Below are 25527 nucleotides of genomic sequence, written 5' to 3' on the forward strand. Positions count from 1 at the left end.
TCTTCTACGCTCCAGAGAAAAAAGCCCCAGTCTGCACAACCTTTCCCTGTAACTCAAACCTTGAAATCCTGTCAACATTCTCGTGAACCTTCTCTGCACTCTCTCTATTTTGTTTATATCTTTCCTATAATTTGGTGACCAAAACTGTACACAGTACTCCAAATTTGGCCTCACCAATGCCTTGTACAATTTCATCATAACCTTCCTACTCTTGAATTCAATACTCCGATTTATGAAGGCCAACATTCCAAATGCCTTCTTCACCACACCATCTACCTGAGTATCAGCCTTGAGGGTACTATTTACCACCACTCCTAAATCCCTTTGTTGCTCTGCACATCTCAATAGCCTACCATTTAATGGATATGACCTATTGAGATTTGACATGCTCTCGTGCCCATGATATTTATGGCTGGTCCAATAGAAATTCAGTTGATGGGGTGTTGATGGTGGGGGTACTTGTACTTAGCCCTGAAAGTCAAAGGTGAATGGACAATTCACATTAGGGTTATGTTCCTATAGGAAAAACTCTCCTTTGTTGGGAATGGTCATTTTGCCATTGTGGTGTGCCATTTGTGAAACGATGCCTGAATGTTATCAACATGTTGCTGTGTGCAGTTGTGGGGCTGCTTTACTTTACAGCGAGACTATGAATGTAAAGGAACATTGTGAAATCATAAGATAATGTTCACATTTCTCACCCAATGAATGCTTGGATGTAAGTTACTGTCTGAAGGAACACACCTGCAGAAATATCCTTCAGTTGGGATATTTGATGACCAAATCATCTTCTGTTGTGCAATGTCCGACTGCGATCATTGGAGAGTTTCCCTTTAACTTTTAAACTAGGGTTCTTCAATACAACATTTTGTTAAATGCTGTCTCGATGCATCAGAAGTCACTTTCACCTCACTCACCTGCATAGAAGTGTGCCGAAGTTTGCTACATTTTCTTAAAAGTTTTCCCATCACACTATCTCCTTAGTCGGGGAAGACAGACCTGATTTTTTTTTTAATCCATGCAAGCTGATTTGCTAATCAGAATTGAGATCATTCTAAAAGATCCCTTCCATGTCAACGTTGGAGATAGGATCTGGATGCGAAGCCCAGTAAAGCATATACAGTCTTATCCCATGTAATTCCATTTATCCCTGAAACAATTAATTTCAGAAATGATTTTGTGTACAACCTTATGGAATATTGAGAGTGACCTCATTAACTCTGAGTGGCCAATCAGATTCCAGTGGGAATTCAGTAATCAAAAAACCCCTATTCCACAAAGAATCTGCAAAATATCAATGAAGGTCAATTCAAAGAGTTACACATTTTTTTTAAACTATTTTGATTTTCCACATGTCCTTCACGAAAGAATAGCAGATTATATTTGTGTAAATTTTCTTTTGACTTAGGCACTCACAAAACTTCAGTGGTAACCAATTCAAATCAACTTTTTGATAACTTTTCCTCAGCATCTCCTGAGAATCTTCTCTCTTTAAATGCACTCAATTACAATGTGGCTGCTTTGATACTATTATCTATTTGCAGAGGTATTAAAGAGAGAATTTAGAATCAAAAATGCTTGGGAACACGATTTAAATTTGATTGTCGGATGTGGAGTGGGACACAATTCTTAAGTTGGTTAATAGCTGTTCATTATGTGCTCGACATTGTCTATTACAATTCAAAGTGGTACACAGAGCACATTTGTCTAAGGCTAAATTGTCTCACTGTTATTCCGATATGACTGCCTGGTGTGACAGGTGTAAGAGCGGAAGAACCATTGTCTTGGTGAATTTCTATTGCTGCTGCGTTTTGAAGTCCTCTGGGCTCATAACAATGTTCTTTATTAAAATCAATAAAAATATTTTAAAAAGAAAACAAAGAAAGAGAAAAGAATTGAAATTTACTGAGTAAATCAGAACATTTCCTTGGCCAATTATGGATGTATTCAGTTTGGAATATGCAAGCCTTGAACAAGTTATTTGCATTTAATTGGGAATCTTGCCAATTGGATGCTTGTCCTTTATCCTCTGAAGAGGGACTTCAGTGTGCTTTGTATCATATTAATTACATGGGTTCTCTGGACAATATAAAATGTAATTTGGTTTGTCTTTCCTTTTATTGGATGAAACTGTAACTGTGCTTGATTGGTGTTTAGATTAATATGACCTTAATTAGTTGAGATATGAAGTCAATCAATGGTTAGTCCAACATGGTGGTCACTTCAAATATCTGTATGTATTTGATTCAGGATGACATCTCAGCCATAAACTCTTCGCCGTGATTAAAAAGAGCAAAGCAATGAGAATATTTCATCCGAGTTTCAGATCCATTGAAATATACACCTCTTTAAGCACCAGATTGACATCATATGAAATGTGCTGAACTATTGAGTATGACTCATGATTGACCACATGCCTTTACCACAGGCCATATCTCTTTGTTGAGCACCTTGGTTCTGTCTGCTGCAGTAACATGGATCTCCCAGTGGCCACCCATTTCAATTCCCTTGCTGACATGTCTGCCATGGTCTCATGCTCTGCCAGACTGAGACCACCCAAAAATTGGAGGAACCACACCTGATCTTTAGTCTGGGCACCCTCCAACCGGATGGCATTAACAGTGACTTCTCCAGTTTACGACTGTACTCTCCTCTTTCACTACAGCATTACCCTTTGCTCCCACTCTACCATGGTGCCGTGAGCTCTTTGCTGTCCTCTCCCTTTTCCAAGATCTTCATGCCAGATGGACAAGGGTAAGGGCTGAGTATCCTCTGGAACTACCCTCCAGATCCAACTATCTGTTCTTCTGTAGTCACACTCTCTTGTTCCTTGGAAGTTTAGAGTTAAATTAAGGGGTGTGACTAATTCCTGGATGGCGTTGATGGAAGTTTATTGTCAAATAGATAACTACAATGTGCAGATGCACTGGAATACCATGTCCAGATAATTCTCCCCATCCTTTGAAGCTCAGATTCTTGCTCATCAAACTTCAGCCGAGGTTCCTCAAGCAGGCCAATGCTCACTGCAGTTGTGGTCAATGTTTATGGGTTCACAAGTTCCCAAACACTCTCTAGCTGCCTCTGCCATCCGTTCTGATTAATTTGTGCTATTTATTACTGTTGTTTGAATTAGATTTCACCACTTTACACGGACCGACTTTCCCACACTGATGTGCTCTGATTTAAATTGCTTGGCCAATCAGAATGGAAAGAGAAGAATAAAAGGAAAACAATCACCTTGCTGGACTGTGACCGAACATGCCAACACTCACAATTGGGTAGAAACAGTGAGAGCAGTGATTTGTTCCTGCTAACAAGTTGTTGTAGACCTGTTGGCTAACCATCAGTGTAATCAATCCGTGTAACAAAGGAACGAGAGAACAAGTAAAATCCCTGGTATCCATCACCTATGGGGATTGCAGATGCCAGATATGCAAATTTTCCAGTTTCCTGAGACATACACTTACAATATACCTCCATTAAGAATAAACAGTTTAAAAGACAAAAGACAGTGCAAAATGTAATTCTAAAAAAGCATTAGTGTAGTCCTTAATTAAGTAAAGTTCACTTTAATCGGCTAATTCCCATAACTTACAAAATTTAAATTTAAATTTGTACCCGGGCTGCTGGCATTGTACCACCATTAAACTAACAATGCTGCCATTATGACTAACCCCCATCCCCACCAAGTTTACAGTCAAAACCTTACTAATATACATAATAAAGTTTAAAACTCTAACTAAGCAGGGATAAGGAGACACTTTGGGAGAGTCACCCCAGCAGCAAGCGGCACCGGCCAGTTCATCATCCTGGACGGCAGCATTTTATTCAAACACAACTTTATTGAAACTTTATTCAAACAGCTGTTGCAGGAGGGGCATGACTGCAGGCCTCCTCTGGCTGCATGCTTGCTTCAATCTTCACCAAGGGGTTGTATGTTGCTTCGAAGAACACTTACTTTTACAATTTTAAACTTATATTTAAACTATTGTTTATTCTTTTTTATTTATTTATTTCCTTTTTTTGCCAGTTGTTTGAATTTCATATTCCAGGATGTTACTGTATCTCTGTGAATTTGCTTTCAAATTCCTCTCAGCGTGCCTCAAAATGTTTTCTGGCTACTCCCAGCATACATACAATTCCAAATCAATGGTTGTCTCTTCACTACATTTTCAGCTGAGGGAATAATGAGATGAACAATGAAAGTCACCCTTACCAGCAATGGTTGGTCCTGTGAACAAGTGAAAAAAAGCCTCTCGCAGCCCTATGTTAATTCTCACCATTAGAACATCAAATGACCTGTACTATCAGCCGGGCTGTACTCTTTACAAATAGCTAGAACCTCCTCCTCATTCTATTCAGAGCATTAGAGGGTTTAGCAGGTGATCTGAAATCTGGTGGCTAACTTTTCCATAGCTTTTCAAAAGTCGAAGGGCAGCAGTAAAGTGGGTCTCTTCCCTTTGTGTCAGAGTGACATGTACCCAGGAGTGCAAATTCTCATCAATGCAAGCAAATGGCTACAGTGGCTTGGTTACATTCCATTGCATTGGTCCATCTTTCAAGACATTGCAAATAAATGCAATTCAGTTTGAGGATCCAGATCAAGTGAAGCCACTAAATAAATGATCACAGACTCTTGAGGTACTCCATGAAGCAATCATCATTACAGGGTTGTGGTGTCTTCACAGGCCCGCAGCCAGAATAGGTGATGGATGGTGAGGTGGGGTTGATGAAGCCGGGAGGGAGCAGCGCGGGTGGTGTTGAGCTGATACATTGGTGTGCGACAGCCAACAACCAAAGCTTCGAAGACGAGTTTACCTTGTTCCACGATTCTGGGAAATGCCACTGGTTATTATTTGGCTTCCAGGTTTTTTAACATTTTTAAATGTCATATTCAAATTTTTTTTTAAAATTTAGACATTCGGCATGGTAGCAAGCCATTTAAGCGTGCGAGCCTGTGCCTCCCCATTATATCCAATTGACCCAAAACCCCCAGTATATTTTTTGAAGGGTGAGAGGAAACCCACACAGACACGGGGAGAATGTACAAACTCCTCACAGACAGCACAGAATTGGAACCCAGGTCTCTCATGCAGTTGTGTTAATCACTGCGCCATCCATGCTGCCAGGTTAACTGAAATCTTGTGCTGAAGTCAAAACCTTGATTTATTACTAAGTTTAACTAACCAGTTTAAATAAACATGGTTCAGCCCAGTTGCAGAGATAGTCAAGTCAAATCAATTCAAGTCAAGTTTAGTATCATCTGATAGCACAAGTACAACTGTACGAAACCGCTTTCTCCAGTTCTCGGTGCAAAACTGTAACGTGAGTTTTAATTTTCAACTTATGAGGATCATCCTGAAATAAAAATGAATTCACTTGAACTTATTTGGTCTATTCTGCAATGGAATCTGAAAATATAAATCTCTTTACTCCCGATTACCCTTGCTTCACTGGGAACTCCAGTCCACTCCCACGACGAAACTATGGGCAGTTAGCAATGAGCTGGGCACTGAAGAAAAGAACAAAAATTCTTCTCGAAAAAAAATTGATCTACAAATTTCCAGGGGTTTTCATTAAAGTGCCAACTTTTATGCAAGTTTTGCTTTTCTAGAATTCATTGTGCTCACCTGGGGAGGAAATTAGCATATTTGGGTTCTCTGTGCAGAATACAGTCACTTACATTTTTTAATGTTGCTAATGTGCACTTTGCATTTACATAACCTTGTTCTTCACCTCGGTGGAAAATGATAGTTCAACACACCATTGACCTTGAGAAGCAATTTCTCTGCAATGTTGAATGTTAATGTGTGCCGTCATTCTCTAAAGTAGTTGGTATTCTATTCACATTCTTCAGTAGTTACTGTATAAAATCAAAATCATTTACAGCCATTTGGCCCATAGTATACTGCTGGCTTAAAATATATTTTTAGTTTATATTGCTTCTCAGCGATGGACTGTAATATAATTTATGGCTCGTCAAGTTGTCACTCAGGTACTTGATAGATGTGGTGAGAGTTAATACATTCAGCGTCCTTTTGTCCAGTGAGTGCCAGACTATCATTACTTGTTGAATGAAGTTCTTTTCTGATTAACTCCCCACTAACCTTTCCATCAATTAATTTAAATCTATGCACCTTATTCCAAGGAAAATGGTTCTTGCTGTTCACATTGTCTGGGGTTCATAATTTACACGCCTTGGTTAAATCTCCCTTCAGTCTCCTTTATTTGAAAGAAAAGAACCTCTGTCTCACTTCAAAATTATATTTCTCCGGTGCTTGCAACTCTCCTCTGCTCGCTGTCAAGGTCAATTTTTCCCTCTGATAGTGCGGTGACCTGAACTAGGCTCAACAGTTAGTCATAATTCAGCCAAGTATGACATGCTGTTTTAGCACAACTTTTCCTTCTCATTTTTCTTTTTTTTAGAGATGCAGCGTGGTAACAGGCCCTTCCAGCCCACGAGCCAGTGCCATCCAATTAACCTACAACCCTGGTACATTTTGAACAATGGGAGGAAACCAGAACTCTCAAAGGAAATCCATACAGACACGGGGAGAACATAAAAACCCTTTGCAGACAGCAATGGATTCAAATGGATGCTATAACAGTGTTGCGCTAACTGTGCTGTTTTTGTGTAGCTGTTAGCACGTTTTCTAAGTCTAACCAACAAACACAGGGATCCCAAATGTCTTCTCAACCATGTAATGGATTGTACCCAATCCCTTCTGAGGATGTGCATTCCAAAGTCCCTCAGCTTTGTTACCCTCCCCTGTGTATTCCCTTGCCCTGTTTGCTGCCGCCCCCCTCCTGCTCCCCCACTCTCCCACCATCATGCTACTATATGCACCTTCTGGAATAAATTCCGTTGACCACTTTTGTCTCGACATAATCAGTCATTACCATCTTTGGTAGCCTTTCTCACTTTCACAAGGTAAAGGAACAGAAGTAGGCCATTTAGCCCATCGAGTCTGCTGTGCCATTCCACCATTACTTTCAATCATCCTGTCAAGTAACAACCCAACAGTCAGCTTATTCAGAATAACCAACAAAATGATTCAAAAGTGGCTAATGCAGTTTTTCCAAGCAGCTTCAATTGTTGATGTAAAATGCAATATATTCATGGCTAATGCATTCTTTTAAAATTGTAGTCACTATTTTAATATCCAAAATAGTTTATTTCTAGCATGAAAAGAAAGGTCCCTATTACTGAGCCCCCCTGGGCCCCATCAAATGGAGGCTTCCAATGACAATAATTTGTTTACTTTCTCTCACAGAGGTAAATCTTTGATGCAACCTGAGTCTTTCTTTTGGATCAAAATGTCCATTCAACATCATATGACATATGTGGCTTGCAAACATCCATCGAGATTGCAGTAAAATGCTTTCCTCATTGACGTTCCTTGTCGTCTTCTCAAAATATTGAATGTAGTCAGACAGAACAGCACAGTTAGCAGGGTGATTAGCTCAACGCTGTTACAGCGCCAGCGACAGGCGTTTGAATCCGGTGCTGTCTGTAAGGAGTTTGTAAGTTCTCCCTGTGTCATTGTGGGCTTCCTCCGGGTGCTCCGGTCTTCTCTCACCATTCAAAATGTACCAGAGGTTTAGGTCAATTGAGTGTAATTGGGCAACACAGGATGTATGTGCTGTATGTCTACATTTTTTTAAAACATGAAGAACCTCAAATCAAATCTAAAGGGTATATATTTTTATGCAAAATCTTAATTATATCCACTAAAAAAACACCAAATTGTGAAAACTCTTTTGACTTCCAATGGATTTGTGCACCATTAGAATGATTTTATTGTGATTTCTCTTTGCAGGCTTATCTGGAAAGCGACATCCTTCTCTGAAACAAGAGATATGATATTTGAACCCAGAAAGCTATGAAAGGTTTAGGAGGTAATCGAAGCCGTCACCTTTCTGACAACTGCGAACCTACAAGTGACCAAATGTACCCAACCCCAATCCAGGAAAGAAATCCCTATCTGCTCAGTCCAGCAGACCCTTATCAGATACGGCAGCATCGCTTCCCAGCTTCTAATGCAATGCAAGCAGATTGCCTCCTGCCTTTGAACAATCAGATTGCCAGCAGCACTTTTCCGAGGATCCACTACAACTCGCACTTTGACCTACAAGACGATTGTGGCTTCACCCCAAATACTTCTACGAGCAAAATAAATCGCCTTCCTGCCAACCTGTTGGACCAGTTTGAGAAGCAGTTGCCCATTCACAGAGATGGGTTCCACACCCTGCAGTTCCAGAGGAGCGACAAACACCGGAGTGAAAGTCCAGGTCGGATACGCCACCTTGTCCACTCGGTGCAAAAACTCTTTGCCAAATCTCAGTCCCTTGAGGGTTCTGGCAAAGGAAGTATGAATGGCAGCAAATTTGGCTCTGATGACCCAAAGCAGAGCAAGAGAAGCAAGAGCAAGGATCGAAAATTGGAATCAAAGCGCAGAACAAGAACAAATATATCAGGCTGGTGGAGTTCAGATGATAACTTGGATAGTGACAACTGCAATTACCGGAACCCAATGAGTTTAATGACACTTGGGAGGCGCCCTGACCATGGACCTGCCAAATACTTAATGAATGCATATAACACAATCAGTGAACATACCCTTAAAGCTTCAAAGAGCAATAATGACTTGAAATGTTCACCATGTGTGAATATACCAATTAATGCTGACTCCAAGTACATAAAGAGGGGTTCTTGGTCTACACTCACCCTTAGTCAGACTCGAGAAGTTTGCCAAAAATCATCTGCTACAATGGATAAGGCGCTGTTGAAATCTAGGTCATACCATCATGACCTTGCTTCTCAGTACTTGAAGGTAGGTCACGTGTTTTGAGTTTCAGATCTTCAGTAAAAGGACTCAGCCTCCTTGCCACTTATTCTTCAGTTTAACTTACAGCTTACAACTTAAATCATCAGATACATTTCAATTACATTTCTCTTAGGACCCAGGAGATGCAATGAATATTAATATAAGGAGCACTTAGCAATATTCAATTCTTAAAGTGTACCATTCATCTCATAAATGTAAAGCATCATCAGAAAAATGGTATGAAAATCAGATCACAGCCTGGAGGTTTCCAAAGGCAATTTGTCAACTATAAATATGAACCAATTTCATTCAGTGGTATTTCAAATGATTATAAGAAACTTCCAATAATATTAGCCAAAGAATGACCATTTTCCCTGGAAATACAAACTTAAAATTTTTGGAATTGGTTGTTTTCTCATAATGGTCTGACGGAGGATTCAGATTGAGATTTTAGATTTATTGTCAGAGTACATACATGACATCACATGCAACCCTGAGATTCTTTAGGGAAGTATAACTCGATCCCATTGTGACTATTTCTGTAATTTCTATTAACTCGCTTTACATTTTTTTCTCTCAAAAATGAAATGGTTCTCTCCCGTCCCTTTCTCTCTTCCATTGATGCCTTGACTCTGCTTGGGTACATAGGCATATTTTAATACTAAGTCTTTGGCCATGAATAGTTTGGTTTTTAATTTCAAGAACATTGGATACCTTGGGTACCACAAGAGCTGCCAAATCTCCTTCCTCAATTTTCGGACAATAGGTTACTGTTGGTGTAATTAACACCAATCCTTGCACTCCCCAAGTACAAGTTAAAACAGTAAAACTCGGCTATTCAGAAATCCCAAAGCTTTTGTATGCTGAACATAGTACAGGCCTCCGACCATCAGTGTTGTGCTGACCTATATACCCATACCAAAAAAGTACTAAACCCTTCTTACCTTGTAACCCTCTAATTTTCTTTCATCCATGTGCCTGAATAAAAGTCCCTTAATGTTTCAGCCTCCACCACCACCCCTGTGTGATGTGCTATCGAGCATCAAAACATAAAGGTTGTTCAACAGGCTTTATTCCACACAAACTTCTGGCTGTGAAAGTAGCTGTGCTACTCTGAGACTGACCTCGAGGGGCCGGATGTAGCTTATATCCCGGAGGGTGATTGGCAGCCGGCCAGGTGGGGCTTGGCCCATTCAGGTAAGCTGATTGACAGCCAGATGTTGCCTTATCCTCCAGTGCTCTTCCTGCAGGTACACAAGTTTCCCCCTGCAGTAGGCTAGTGGTGTATCACTACACCACACCCTGGCAAGGCATTTCAGGCACCTGCAACTCTTGGTGTAAAAAAAAAACCCTGATGTCTCCCCATAAATATTCCTCTCTTCACTTTGTGCAGATGTCCCCTGATGTGTTCTATTCTTGCCCTGAGAAAAAAAGGCTCTGGCTGTTCAACTTACCTATAGCCCCTTTCACATTGGCACTTCAACACAGTAATTAGCCCCCAATCTACCAGTTAACATGCCAGTCTGAATGCTCGAGAACTGGCACACAGTGATCAAATCGCCCCAGGGAGGGATCGCCGAGGGAGGTAGTATCATTGGTGATTCATTTTGAATCAGCGTACCGGTTCATCCAGGGTCAGACAGCGGGTGTGCAGGACATCACCACTGGAGGATAGGTGCCCTTTGCTCTGCGATGCCGAGTGGTGAATGTGAACTTGCACACAGAACAGGTTAACATTTGAACGGATCTACCGATATTTTAAAACGGTTCGTTGACCCACCAATTTAACAGTTTTCCAATGTGAAAAAGGCTGATGCCTCTCAGAATCTGAGTTTAACATACTGAGGGCCTCATTCCTGAGCTCCCACACCAGAGCCCTGGCTCCTGGTTCTCCATTCTTTCCATTGCTCCATTTAAACTTATTTCATTACTTGGAAGATTAATTATTCAATTAATAAAATCTAAAAAGACTGCACCACCAAAGACCAAGCATTAACAGGGTTTTATTGTATCTGCTCTAGATTCAAGATTCCTTCATTGCCATGTAACATGTAGTATAACTTGACATTGCCCTCTGTCTGTTGTAAGACAAAGAGTCACTATTAGTGTCGCCAGGCGCTAATAAGAAGGAAAGAGAAGGAAGAGAAAGTCCATTCAGAGAAACAGAGTGTCGTGGATTCGCCTCCAGCGCTACCACAGCCTCCAGTGCTCCCGCAGCCTCTGTAGCCGCACAGATTCTTGTTTGCTCCATCAGCAAATTAAGCTCTAGATCAAAACCGCAAATACGACCAGGAAGCCCGAGGCCCTTTAGGAGCCCTTCTTGCCCTTAGCACCCTCTCGAATCCCTGGTCCCCATGAGCCGGTGTCCAGCAGCCCGCAGCCTGTGTAGGTCCCCAGACCGCATATGTGGGTTCTTCTGCCTCTGAGCCTCTTGCCACCATGATTACCATCCCGTAACATCGTCTCCTCAGCTTCCCCTTCTCAATGCTAGGTGCTTTCCCCTTTTCTGGTGCCCCGCATTGGGCCACTGCTCCCCCCAGAGTCTGCAACACCTCGAGCACAGGTGCCACCATCTAGGGCAAAGACCTCCGCAATTACAGGATTTTAGTTACAAACACCCTCGGCTCCTTTAACGGGCCTTTTAAAGCTTGTACAGAGCTGCCGGCATGAGGACTGGGCGGTTGAACCCTTCAAAGCAGCGCTATGTCTACACCAGATCTACTCCAGCAGCAGCTGCTGCAGTGCTGCCCTAACACCATTCATCAACTGTGATTGTTATATATAGGTTACTGTTGCCGATAGGTTTAATCACTTGGAAGTATGATTTCACAGCACACTCCAACAGTTTGCAAATGACAATTTGGAACTTAAAGATCAGATCTTCTGTAGCAGATGGTGTTTTCAAGTGACCTTGCGCTGTCCTGCCTTGACATCTGGAAGGCCTCCTGTGGTCAGGGGAAGGAAGTATAGAGATGTAAAGCCTGTTGGTTTGTTTATGTATTGTGACTGAATGCACTTGATTTCTGGTGGATTTTATGTGAGCAAATTAGGAACATGAATCAGCGCTAGATGCTATAGTCTTAAGGGAACCTATGAAGTGGAAATTGTAATTACATCTGAGTTGTTACACTTAGACCAGAATGTTCTGTGCCCTGCAGTGTAATTTTCAACCCCTGATTGCACTCTGAGCTAATATTTTGTCCCTGCGCAGTAACTATTAACATAAAAAGGCATTGAATCAGTCTGTGGTTTGATACTTCAAATTGATGATCATTCATTACTAACAAAATTAATACTTATAATATTTCTAATTTACTTCAAATACATTTACCATTTCAGGAAATGCAGAGTCAAGGAAAAGGTTTGAGTTTATTTGTCTTCTTTCCCCTTTGCCCTTTACTCCATTGACAACCCTTTCTTTGTTTGCCTTACGACAGGCAAAAGGAAATTTAGTGCAATATTATTTTCTGTATTACTTCATGACAATAAAAATGAATCTTGAACCTTTTCTAAAAATATGCTACAGGAACTCAGGGCTGTCAAATATTTTGTTTCACCCAGTGGAAAAGACCATGGTGAACTGAAAACACTCTGGTGGGTGTACTCCTGAGGGTTGATGGACTTTTGATTTGACCATTGCATGAAAAAAGTTTGGAAATATTGCAGAAGATGTTGGAAAGGTGGAGGAAGCGATATCCAATTTATCATATGAATAACTTTACATTCATAGTAGGGAAAAAAAAATCATAGAATACTAATAAAATGGAAAAGTTTTGCTGGAAACAGAATGAATGGTTGATATGGATTTCACATAATTAATTTTTAAAAGAGGTATCAAACGAGGTAGTAGAATGGGTGATTTTTATATGTAATATATCTAGATTTCCAAGATCATTAATGAAGCAGAATTCTAAACATTTATAAGCAAGTTGTGTAAAACCAAGTGGCAGAATGGGTAAATGGATGGCTGTAAGCTGGAAAGCACAGAGATGTAAGGAGTACTTATTTAGAGAAGCTTGAAGATCAGAAATGAGGTACTTCAAGGATATGTTTTTTTTAAAATCAATTATTTACATTTTGGAATTAAAAGCTCAATTCTTCATCTGGAGGCAACACGAGAGATGACAATATTGAGGGAGATGTAATGAATATTGAGGGGACTGCAACAAGCTAAAATGTTAGCAAACTCATTAAAATATACGTATTGTTAATTAAGAAATGTCTCTGTAAATAAGTATTAGGTCTTAGATTTTGCTAATTTTAAAAAGTGAAATAAGAGTTTAATTGCAGTATAAAAGCAGAGATTTGCAAATACAGTTATAAAAATTGGCATATTGAAAAGATCAATACAGAACTAAACCCCATGAGTTTCAAGAAATTGCTGCAATTATACTGAGTTTAAAATCAAGGCTTGTTGCTGGGTGATGAAGTTGATTCAGAGTGGCTCAAGGAAAAGTTAAATGACAAGATAGTCTTGCTATTCCTTCTCTCAGCCAAGAAATGAAATCATTGGAACTGCAAAGCGGCGCGGTTGGAACAACGCTTTTACAGCGCCAGTGGTCAGGACCGGACTGGGGTCTATGAGGAGCTTGTACATTTTTCATGTGTCTGCATGGGTTTTCCCCAGTGTCTCCGGTTTCCTCCCACCATTTGAAATATACTGGGGGTGTAGGTTAATTTGGGGTAAATTAGGCCAAAATGGCCTGTTACCGTGCTGTATGTCTAAATTTAAATTTATTTAAAGAAGCTTCATTCCTGCAGGTAAAAAAGTTGCAGAGATTTTTACATTTAAAAAACTGAATGTTTCCACCCACTTTTTATTTGTTTCTTATTTCTCTCTTGTCCTTTTCTCCTCTCCTTCATTCTCACTCTTTCTCTCTCTAATATGCCCATTTTCTATCTCTAAATTTCAATGTTTAAAGAGAAAGATTATTGCTTCCAAGTTATCACACACCATAGCCCTTAAAACTCCTTTATTCGTTCATATTTCCAGCAAATTGCAGGAGTTGGAACCCCTGGTATTTGGATTCCTAATGGGGTTTACAGATGGGAAGAATTTCAGGATGGAGGCAAAAGCCAGTTATGATGTGGCCAATTGATTGAGATCAGAAGTGGGTGGGGGGTTGAAGAGCAGATCGTTGACATGGTGAAAGGTTGAGCAATGTATTCTCAACTGGGAGATTATTGTTGATAAAGTGATGGATAGAAAACTGAATTGGGATGTCCACCTAAGAGAACTGTGAGAATCAGAATCAGGCTTGTTAATCAGAGGTGGAGTGGGAGGGGCTTCCTCTGTAAATGTTAAATTTAATTTTTTTTTAAATATAGCATGACAGAAGCCGATTCTGGCCATTTAAACCCATGCTGCCCAATAACACGCAAGTTAACCTATAACCCCACAATTTTTTGGAAGGTGCAGGGAAACTAGAGCACTCGGGGAAAACCCACGAGACATGGGGAAAGCGTACAAACTCCTTACAGACAGCGCTGGATTTAAACCCAGGTCACTGGTGCTGTAATAGCATTGTGTTAACCACTACATTAACCATGCTGCCCCAAACCTGAGGGTGTGCTTAGTGATGCAGTTTTACCACAGGCAAGATGGGCTCAAAATATACAGGCCAACCTGGCTGGTACACCTCTGGGATGACCATATTGTCCTGGAAGCACCTAACGATGGGTTCCCTCAGATGACACAGTGAACAAAGTGGAGCAAAAGGCGGGGAATGATTTCATCCCCTGAAGGTCTGATGTGGAATTTGCATAGTGGTAGTAATAATGAATGATGACCGTCAAACTTCCCAAATTAAAATTACAGTTATTCTGTTTCACTCCAGAAAATAATTTATCTTCAGTTGTATAGCACTGTGAGAAAAAAGGCGATCGTGCAATTGGTCTGCAGCTGCAACTACCCAACTGACACGGGGAGTTTCGAACTTGAGTACATCATCCTGGAATTCTGTTATGTCACCACTGCACTGCTCAATTTCAGAGGAGAGGTCTTTTATTTCTTAATGTGTTCTGTCCACCCCACCACCACCACTGCCATAGAGAAAACAGGTGAAGAACAAAGTGTTCCTTGGTTCCCTCAGCTCGATGTTCTATGCTGACAATTCTTGTGAAGGGAAGAACTCAATAAGGTAGCACTTTACCAATGCTCAGTCTTTTGGCTGCCACTCTCCTGTTACCTTTGGACAGATGAACAGATTCTACTGAAGTCACAGCTCACTGAGCATCCTTTCACATCAGCTGCCAATTTATTTTGGCACAAAACCAGATTACTCTGGAGAAACAGCTATTGGATTGGTTTGATGTGCACTGATTCCTTCCCACTCCACAGTTACAGACGCTTGATCAAATGAGTCAAATAAATTTCCTAAATAAAACTCAGGGTACCTATGTGTATTGGCAGGACTATTTTTATAACTCCATTTAATTTTAACTTAACGGATGTAATTACTTGATAATGTTTATAATAGCTGAGTGGTCAATCCCCATTGAATACAAGTATTCCGATAGATTCTAAGTCTATTTATTTCCTTGTGACCAGTCATCTGTAAATCTCTGAGTTGGAAAGCTTTGTATTCAAGCCCGACTCGAGTAATACAGTTAACAGAAAGATAGACATACTAATGCAATGCTGAGGAGGTTCTCCACTGTCAGAGGTGCCTCATTGCAAAATAGGACTTGAAAACATGGTCACATCAACTCACTTGGCTGCATTTAAATGATTCCATGGTCCTTCTTCACTGAGAAGCAGAGAGATTTTCTGCACCTCCTGGTCATCCTGGCATCCAACATCATTAAACTCGATTGCAAAATGAGCATGCCATAAAATGCTGGAGATCTGGGGGGGGAAAAAAAAACATTCTGCAGGTCAGAGATTGCAGGCTGAGAGAAAAATAAAGTTAAAAGACCATGCGGATAATCTTCATCATAAACAGATGTTTCATTACTCTTTCCACAGATGCTAACTAACCCGCATCTCCAGTTTATATTTTACTGATCTGGATGAATGTATTTCTGTTTGTTGGAGCTGCCATGCACCAATTAGCAGCTGTGATCTCTATATTGCGATGGTGCCACTATTTAATGTCTCATTCACTGTATATTTGCTTGAAGTGGGTCTGATTCTCCGAAAGTTAGAAATCTGAGTCCTTTTTTCAAAAATATTAGACCTATATTTAAAGGTATTATGATAATAAAGGATTATGCATTCATATTCAGGAGGCATGATTTAATTACTGCAGTACTCAAACGTGCGGGAGAAACTCAGTAGGTTACGTAGCATTGAACGTAGAGCACAGTACAGACCCTTCAGCCATCGATGATGTGCTGACCTATATACTCCTATCAAAATTTAAAAAGCAAAATCCTTCCTCCCTCATAACCCTCTATTTTTCTTTCATTCACATGCCTTTCTGATAGTTTCATAAATGCACCTAATGTTTCAGCCTCCACCACCACACCTGACAAGGCATTCAAGCACCCACAGCTCCCTGTGTAAAAAAAAAACATCCTGATGGCTCCCCTAAACTTTCCTCCCTTCACATTTTTATATGAGTTTCTCTTATCTTTGCCTCGCAGAATCTTGTAGTCCTCATCCTTCTACGTTCAAAGAGAAAAGCCTTAGCTCACTAACCTACCTCCTAAGACTTAGTTTCCAATCTGGGCAACATCCTGGTAAATCTCCTCTGCACTCTCTCCATAGCTTCCACATCCTTCTTACAATGAGGTAGCCAGAACTGAACACAATACTCTAAATGTGGTCTCACCAGAGATTTGTAGAGTTGCAATATGACCTCTCATCTCTTGAACTTAGTCCCCCAACAAATAAAGCCTAGCATCCCACAGGCATTCTTAATTATCCTATTAACATGTATAGCAACCTTGCGAGAAGTATGAATTTGGATCCCAAGATCTGTATGTTCTTCTATACTGTTAAGTATCCATCCATTGACCCTATACTCAGCCTTCCAAAATACATCACTTCAAATTTATCCGGATTGAACTCTATCTGCCACTTTTCCGCCTAACTTTGCATCCTGTCTATACCCTCTTTTAACCTACAGCAACCTTCAACATATCCACAACTCCTCCAACTATCGTATCATCCACAGACTTACTGACCCATCCTTCTGCTTCTTCATCTAAATCACAAAGAGCAGGGGTCCCAGAACTGATCTCTGCAGAACTTCACTTGTCACTGGCCTCCAAGCAGAATACTTTCCGTCCACTACTGCTCTCTCCTTTCTACAGGCAAGCCAATTTTTAAAACACACGGCCAAGTGTCCATGGATCCCATTGCCTCTTGACTTTCTAAATGAGTCTCACATGGGGAACTTTGTCAATTGCCTTACTAAAATCCACATACATCACATCTACTGCCCTAACTTCATCAATTTCTTTAGTTTTCTCATTGATTCATGAGCAGAACTAATTTTGTCATTGGGATACATGCAATTATGCTTTCACTGCAAGCAATTATCAGGGAAACTGTTCAGCATCCAGTAAATCATACATTTATCCATCTGCATTCACAAAGCCTTTCTTAAAACCTGTCAAATTAGTAAGTTAGGAATTTTAAGTAAAAAGAAGTTGAATGAAAGATGTGCGAACTGACAAAAATATTGCTTGAAAACGTAACCAGCTTTTTCATTGCATGCTTGAACCACAAACATCATGTTCCTAATGTATCTGAATATTCTACAGTTTATCTAAAGGTTAAAATATAATTACCATTTGTGTTATGGTAAAGTGTTTACTCCGAATGGCAGAAGCCCATTTTATGGAGCCATGCTGTGTTGCAGTTGACTGAACAAGGGGAAAAAAAAGGTGGCGTTACCCTTTATGGAGAAGGCCTATAAGCTGCTCCAGCATTGCTTTTATGGAGAGCGACGTCGGGAGCTTCCCTCCTGAGTTGAGGGAGGCGGGGCGAGTGGCGCAGTAGTGCCGCCCATCTCCGTGAGGTCAAACATACGTGCCGAGCAATGGCCGTCTTCATTACCTGTAATCCCCCATGCAGCTCGAACTGCTCTAGGAAATCCAGAGTGGTTCCAGCTGCATGAGGAATTATGGGTAAAGAAGACAGCCATTGATCCCATATTAAAACAAAAGGAGGTTCACCCTGCCGGGCCCCTCTGCACCCTTTTCTACCTCCTTCCATCCTAGCTTGGTGAGGGGTGGAGGGGGAACAGGAGGAGGACATTTTTGGGTGGTAGGGGGGAGCCCCAACCCCAGCACCAATCACCATGGGAGCCCTGGTGATGGTTCCTGGGCCACGGGCTGACAATGTCATCATGACTGCATCAGCCCAGCCCTAAGCAGCCACTTTCAGTGGTCATGCCTTTATGAAACGAGGCAAAGTGACTTGCTCCACCTCTGGGACTACCTCCCTGGAAGGATCGGACTCCACATCCAGCATCCACCATTGGCATTTTTATCAAGATAGGTACAGCAATGTGGAGAATATCTGCCTTTACATTCAGTTTTTTTACCAAAGGCTGAGAACAGTGGTTCTGAACCTTTGTCTTTCCACCCACATACCACTTTAAGTAATCCCTATGCCATCAGTACTCTGTGATTAGTAAGGGATTGCTTAAGGTGGTATGTGAGTGGGAAAGGAAAGTTGAGAACCACTGCTCTAGACCCAATTGTTTCTGAAATATTTTGCTTGAGAAAAATTGTCATTGGCCCATTTCCTTTGGAGTTATGAAACGGTGCACATAATGAGTCAACAGTGGTTTTCAAACTTTTTCTTTCCACCCACATACCACCTTAAGCAATCCCTTACTAATCACAGAGTGCCTCTGGCATAGGGAATACTTAAAGGGGTATGTGAGTGGAAAGAAAAAGGTTGACAACCATTGGCCTTAATCACTATTTATTAATAATTTAGTTAGTAATGTTTCACTATTTGTGATATTTTTACTAATTTGATGGAAGACCTTTTAATCCATATGTTTTATAAAATAAGCAATCCATTTTTCACTTTGTAAAAAAAATTTGTAAAGTTTTCAATTATTTCCCTATTCATTGTAATAATAACATATCCATTCCTCTTTCTCCAGTAATGAATTACAGTTCTATCAGGAGGATTTCTCATGCTTTGGTAAAATGTCAGGCACAAAATAAAAAAATCCATTTATGTTAGCAGGGGTGTTACTTGGTGCCATTGAACACCATTCTAATCAAATTTAATGTTCTCTGCCTGCTCAGTATTTATTCATCCATGGAACCGCAAGGATTCTGACACCAGGTTTATCTTTATCCCTTCCTTCATCCGATCAAATATGGGCAAGTGCTTTTTGTTTGCATAAATGTATTTCAACTAAATTTAATCTGCTTCGCCACTGACCAACCTATTGTCAAACGTCAAACACAATCTGCTGGAAGTCTCCGCAGGTCAAGCAGCATCAATGGGTCAACATTTCAGCCTAAAGTATCGACTCCTTTTATCTCCCACTGATGTCGCTCAACCTGCTGAGTTCCTCCAACATGTCATGTTTAGCTTCATATTCCAGCATCTGCAGTGTCCAATGGCAGGAGATGCTCACTTCACATCTTCCCCTTTCTTGTTTCCCAATCTAAATGTCCTCTGTCAACACCACTACTTGGAGTACGTCTCCAAATTCTCCAACGCGTGAGGAGTACTATGTAATGGAGTTGGTTCAGATTTCCAGATTCAAAGGTGCTTGTTTTTCATACGCTGTGTCATGCATCTCACTGACTCCCCCCCCCCCCCCGCCCCCATTATGTTTTATTTCCCTCTAATCCCTCCTCAATCTTCTTCGATTTACACAGATCAGCAATCATTAAAAAGCACTCTTCTCCCCCTCTTAGATGATACAAAAAGCATTTGTGCCACCTGGACACTCTTGATCTCTAGAAGACATTCTTTGTGATTTTTGTCACTCTCCCCCCCACCCCCATCGCCACCTCCTCCCTTCTGCATCCTAAAACACTCTTATTTTCTTACTTTTTCAGTTCTGGTGGAAAGTCATCAGCTTGAAAATTATAACTGCCTTTCTCTCCAAGGATGCTTTCTGATCTGTGGGCCCTGTTACTAACATTTTCTGTTGTCATTTCAGATTTACAGCCTCTGCATTTGTTAAGTGGATAATATTCTCACAGTCATGGAACAGTGAACTAATGTGAAACTATTTTCAAATCTCTAGCAGGAGGCAATGATATTGACATTTCCCAAACGCTAGCCTTGTTAAACACAAGAGTAAAGAATTCATCAATGTCCTTTCAATGTTAGTTCACAGTCCTAAGTTTCATTTCATCCACTATTCTTTGAATGACCTGCAGTTTGGCAGAGCAAGTCGATAAACCACTGTTTCACCATAGAACATTACAGCACAGAAACAGGCTCTTTTGCCCTTCTCATCGGTGCCAAATTATTTTTCTGCCTTGTCCCATTGACCTGCACCCAGTCCATAGCCCTCCATACCCCTCCTAGAACCATTGAACATTACAGCACAGAAACAGGCTCTTTGGCCCTTCTCATCTGTGCCAAACTATTTTTCTGCCTTGTCCCACTGACCTGCACCCAGTCCGTAGCCCTCCAAACCCCTCCAATCCATGTACTTGTCCAAATTCTTCCTAAATGTTTTTTAAAAATATTTTATTTTTAATTTTCAAAGGCTTGTATAAATTTAAACATTACAATCTCTTTAAAAGTACAACACAGAGAGTCTGTTTTATTCCCCCCACCACCACCTTGCCCCCATACAATTAAGAATAAAGTCATATAAATTATACAGATACAAAAAAACACACAAATACCAGTGGGGTCAACAACCCTACATAAATGTAAGAAAAAAACTGAGGGAAAAACAACCAGGGTGACTAAGTAACAAAAGGTAAGGAATTTTTTTTAAAAAACAACTAATAGAGCACATCATCTGCACCATGTCCCACTTCATTGATCCCAATTGATCCGTCCTGCTGGGATGGATTTTACAGTACCCTTATTCTGAAGGGGATAGTCATATCTGCATACCAATACATTTCAGATAACGTTGCCACACATAAAAAAATGTCATATTTCCTCCTTAAATTGTCCGTGATTTTCTCCAGGGGAATGCAACTCTGCATTTTCATATTCCATCAAGTTTTGGGCAGACCAGAGGCCGTCTTACATCAAGTTGATCTTCCAGCAACTCTGGATGTCTGTCCCTGGGAACAACCCTTAAATCAGAGTCCTCTGTCATGCATTTAGAAAGCAGAGAAGAGAGGAATGGAAAGTATTCTGCCTGGAGGTCAATGACTTGTTGAGTTCTGCATAGATCTGATCAGGGACCCATGCTCTTTGCGATGGTTATAAATAACCTAGATTAAGAAGCAGAAGGATGAGTCAGTAAATTTGCAGATGATACAAAGGTTGGAGGAGTTATGGATGGTGTTGAAGGTTATTGTAAGTTACGAAAGGATATGGAAAGGATGTAGACTGGGCATAAAAGTGACAGATGGGGTTCAATCTGGATAAGTGTGAGGTGATGCATTTTGGAAGGTCAAACCAGAAGGCTGAGGACATGGTTAATGGATGGATACTTCATAGTGAGGTGGAATGAAGGACCTTGGGATCTAAATCTATACATCTCTCAAGGTTGCCTGCAGGTTAATAGGATAGTTAAGAAAGCCTATGGGATGGTGGGCTTCATTAATATGGGGATCGAGTTCAAGAGTTGAGAGATAATGTTGCAACTCCACAAGTCTCTGGTGAGACTACACTTTGAATATTGTGTTCAGTCCGGATCACCTCATTATAGGAAGGATGTGGACACTATGGAGAGGGTGCAAAGGGGATTTACCAGGATGTTGCCTGGATTGGAAAATAAGACTTATGAATCAAGGTTAGCAGAGCTGATAGTTTTCTCTTTGAAGTGAAGAAGGATAAGAGGAGACTTAATAGAGGTCAAAAAGATTCTAAGAGGCATATATAAGGTGCACAGCCAGTGCCCTTTTCCAGGGCAAGAATAGCAAACACCAGAGGACATCTCTAAAAAGTGAAGGGAAGTAAGTTTAGGAGTAAGTTTATTGCACAGAGAGTAGTGGATGCCTGGAATGCCTTGGTAGTGGAGGCTGAAACATTAAAGGTAAAGGTTCAATTATTGTCAAGTATTACAACATTTAGAATGCAACGTACATAAAATTCTTTAACTTTGTCTACCATAAGGAAGACAGAGAGTTCCCATTTTGTTCTGCACCCCTCACAGCAATGACACCCCAGCAAGAAATGAACTCACAACCTCTGGTTTACAAGACCAGTGCTCTAATCACTGAGCTATCAGAGCCTCATTAGGGGCATTTAAGAGACTCTTAGATATGCACATAGAGGAAAGAAAAATAGAGTTACAAGGTATGAAGGGTTTTGAATTTTTTTGAATATATAGGTTTGCAGAACCTCGAGGGCCAAAGGGCCTATATTGTGTGTAATACATAATGTTCTGTACTGATGCTGGGGATAAACTGTGACAAGGACCCTTACATCCTTTCCACACACTCTTGTCAGATCTCCATTTTGCAAAGAGGGAGGTTAACTGTCCCCATTCCATTGCAGTAATCTTAGGGCATTTATTTCAATTTAAAATGTTAATATTGTACTTGAAGAAACTGCCCAGTGTAGGGCAGGTACCCAACAATCTCAGGCCTGTGCAGGATCAGCTACATTAATGTGATATAGTCTGCCACGTGCTTCAAACATCTCTGCCCAGAATTTGTTCCTCATTTGTCAATTTGACAATCATCAAATTTTCAACTTGGTCACGTTTGACAAATTTTGGTAACAGTGGCTTAATTGTGCTTACACAGGCTGGGCTTTAATTTGAGACAAGGGGAAGGTGGCCACTGAATGCTCCGCTGGCTTGGATTCCTTGTCCCTGACCCACCAATCTACTTCTGACAGAACTTACTGGTTGTAAATACAGGAAAACCTTTGTTATCCAGAATTCATGCAACTAGCAGCCTCGAACATCTAAGCAAAAAAACCATGGACAATAGATCAATTTTTTTAAAAATAGAAGTTTAAAATTGATGTGTCTCACCAGCCATTGGTTCGCCAATCACACAATACACAATCTTAATCAACCGGAAAATTCACTTATCCAGTATCTACCAATCCCCATAGATGCCAGATACCTGAGGCTTGACTGTAGTAGCAATTAAAATAGAAATAAAATCACTTGGACATTTTTGCCATCTAGAATCTGCATACCAGTCCTGAATAGCAGTTTACTGCCATCAAGATAAGGCCCATAATATTTATCAATGTTTATTTCCCTCCTTGCTGCTTCCAGTCTCCGAATTCAATCACCACAAGCAGTTTGGGTGAATTTAAAAACAAAATGTCTATCCATGTTTCAATATGATAACCAATATAAATCACAATTATTATTTCTGCCATGCTATAAAGTGCTGTATGTTTCACTAATTAAACCTAACATTGAAAATAATTAAATTGAGCAGATGTAATATTACTGATCAATCATTAACCTCTCTTTTAACAATCAATGATATTGAGGGGAACGGGAAGAAATGGAAGAACAAAGCTCACATGAACAGAGGGCTATTCACACCTCCCCCATTTATGGTTGAAAACAAGCAGTCGCCTTAGAGGTGATCACCATGTCCTCTGGGGCTGATCTGATGAAAAGTGATGTTACGATAGCAATGGTCATAGAGATTTTTTAAAATTGCATTGTATTTCCAGTGATAAACACATTACTTAAACACATTAAACAAGAAATTCTGCAGATGCTGGAGTTGAATGCAATACTGTACCCCAACGTGCTGGAGAAACTCAGCAGGTCACGCAGTATCCACTGGAAGTTAAAGGTAACCAATGCTTCAGACCTGAGCCCTTCATCAGGAATCAGAAAATTCCAGGTTTTCGTGATTCCTGAGGAAAGGCTCAGACTCAAAACATTAGTTGCCCCTTACTTCCTCTGGATGCTGCGTGACCTGCTGACTTTCTCCAGCACTTTGGAGTATTGCACCTTAAATGTGTAATTTTGAATTCTTACAAGTTACAGATTCCACAGCAAGATAAAATGCTTCCTCTTGTTCAAATAGTGAGCAGGTTATGAAGAATACATTTGGATATTTGCATTTTATGTTTTTGATCTGCCATTTGGTATTGTTGATCAAAATCGCAATTAAAACTATCGACATATAAGTTGTAGGAATCAAACTGAGATCCCGTGACCTGATCCAAAGTCTGAGGGAAAATCTAACCCAGAATAATATAAATGGCAGAATTTGCATAAAACAAGAATATGGGTGCTAGAAATTTGAATACTCAGCAGGTCAGGGTGCATCTGTGGAGAAAAGAAACAGAGTCAACGATGCAGAAATTGCTACTGCACCCGATGGTAACAAGTAGATAAACCTTTGTACAGTAAAATCCCCATTATCTGAAAATCAAGCAACCAGCAGCCTCAAGCAATGGGCAAAAAAATTGCAGAAAATAAATAGATTAAAAAACACGAACTTTTAAAATTGGTGCCCCCTAATGGTTAGTTTACCACACAACCCACAATCTCAAGCAACTGGAAAATTCACTTATCGATAGGTGCCAGATACTGGGAGTTTTACTCTATTTGTCCTTTGTAGATCCTCTGATGTTAATTTGCTGAGTAAATTGTTTTCTATATGTATTAATCTTTTCCCTCTGAACCATTTATGCCCTTACCAATAAGCACTGACAAATTAACACTGCTGGCTCCCAGTTAAAATCTTACAGCACATTTCAGCCCTCATAGTTTGTGCCAAAATATCATTCCATGAGTTTCACTGATCTTCACCCATTCCTTAACCCTCCAGACCTCTCCCATCCATGTATCTATCCAATTTATTCTAAATCTTAAGAGTGATCCTGCATTTACTACCTCAGATGGCAGCTTGTTTCACACTCTCACCACTCTGAGTGAAGTTCCCATCTAATCTTCCCACTAAACCTTTCCCCTTTTACCCTAAAGCCATGTCCTCTTGATGTCCCTCTCCTAATCTAAGTGGAAAGAGCTTACTTGCAGTTACTCTGTCTATACCCCTCACAATTTTGTAAATCTCTCAGGCTCTGATAGTTCAGTGGTTTGAGCACTGGTCCTGTAAGCCTGGGGTCACGAATTTGTTCCTTGCTGGGTCCTCATTTCTGTGAGGGGCGCTTGACAAAGTGGTGACACTCCATCTTCCTTACAGTAACAAAGAATGTATTTTTACATTCTAAATGTAGTATTACATGACAACCTTTACCAAATCTCCCCTCATTCTTCTGCGCTCCAAAGAATACAGTCCTAACCTGTTTAAATTTTTCCCTGAACCTCAACTCCTAAAGGCCTAGCAACATCCCAGTAATTCTTCTCTGCACTCTTTCAATCTTACTAATATCTTTCTTGCAGTTAGGTGACCAGAACTGCTCACAAAAATCCATATTTGGCCTCACCAATGTCTTATACAACCTCACCATAACATCCCAACTCCTATCCTCAATACTTTGATTTATGAAGGCCAAGATGCCAAAATCTTTCTTTACAACTGTGTCTACATGTGACATCACTTTCAGGGAACTATGCACCTGTATTCCCAGGTCCCTTTGTTCTTCTGCACTCCTCAGTGCCTTACCATTTACTGTGTATACCCTGCCTTGGTTTGTCCTTCCAAAATGTAACACCTCACACTTGCCTGCATTAAATTC

The 25527-nt window shown here is 40.5% G+C and overlaps 1 protein-coding gene across 33 annotated transcripts in view; it reads left to right on the top strand.

The window, feature by feature from the left end:
* Nucleotides 1-25527, top strand: part of LOC138735739 (disks large-associated protein 4-like) — a 482104-nt gene that overhangs the window by 313415 nt on the left and 143162 nt on the right. For 32 of the 33 annotated variants that reach the window (XM_069884077.1, XM_069884055.1, XM_069884063.1 and 29 more), the window contains one exon: nucleotides 7821-8834. In XM_069884077.1, coding sequence (XP_069740178.1) covers nucleotides 7884-8834 — 951 coding nt within the window. In that variant the 5' untranslated portion in view covers nucleotides 7821-7883. Of the gene's footprint in view, nucleotides 1-3742; nucleotides 3934-7820; nucleotides 8835-25527 lie in introns of those variants that run through there. The other variant, XM_069884085.1, reaches the window with a different exon arrangement.

This window comes from Narcine bancroftii, chromosome 6, assembly GCF_036971445.1.
Source record: "Narcine bancroftii isolate sNarBan1 chromosome 6, sNarBan1.hap1, whole genome shotgun sequence".
Taxonomy (NCBI): domain Eukaryota; kingdom Metazoa; phylum Chordata; class Chondrichthyes; order Torpediniformes; family Narcinidae; genus Narcine; species Narcine bancroftii.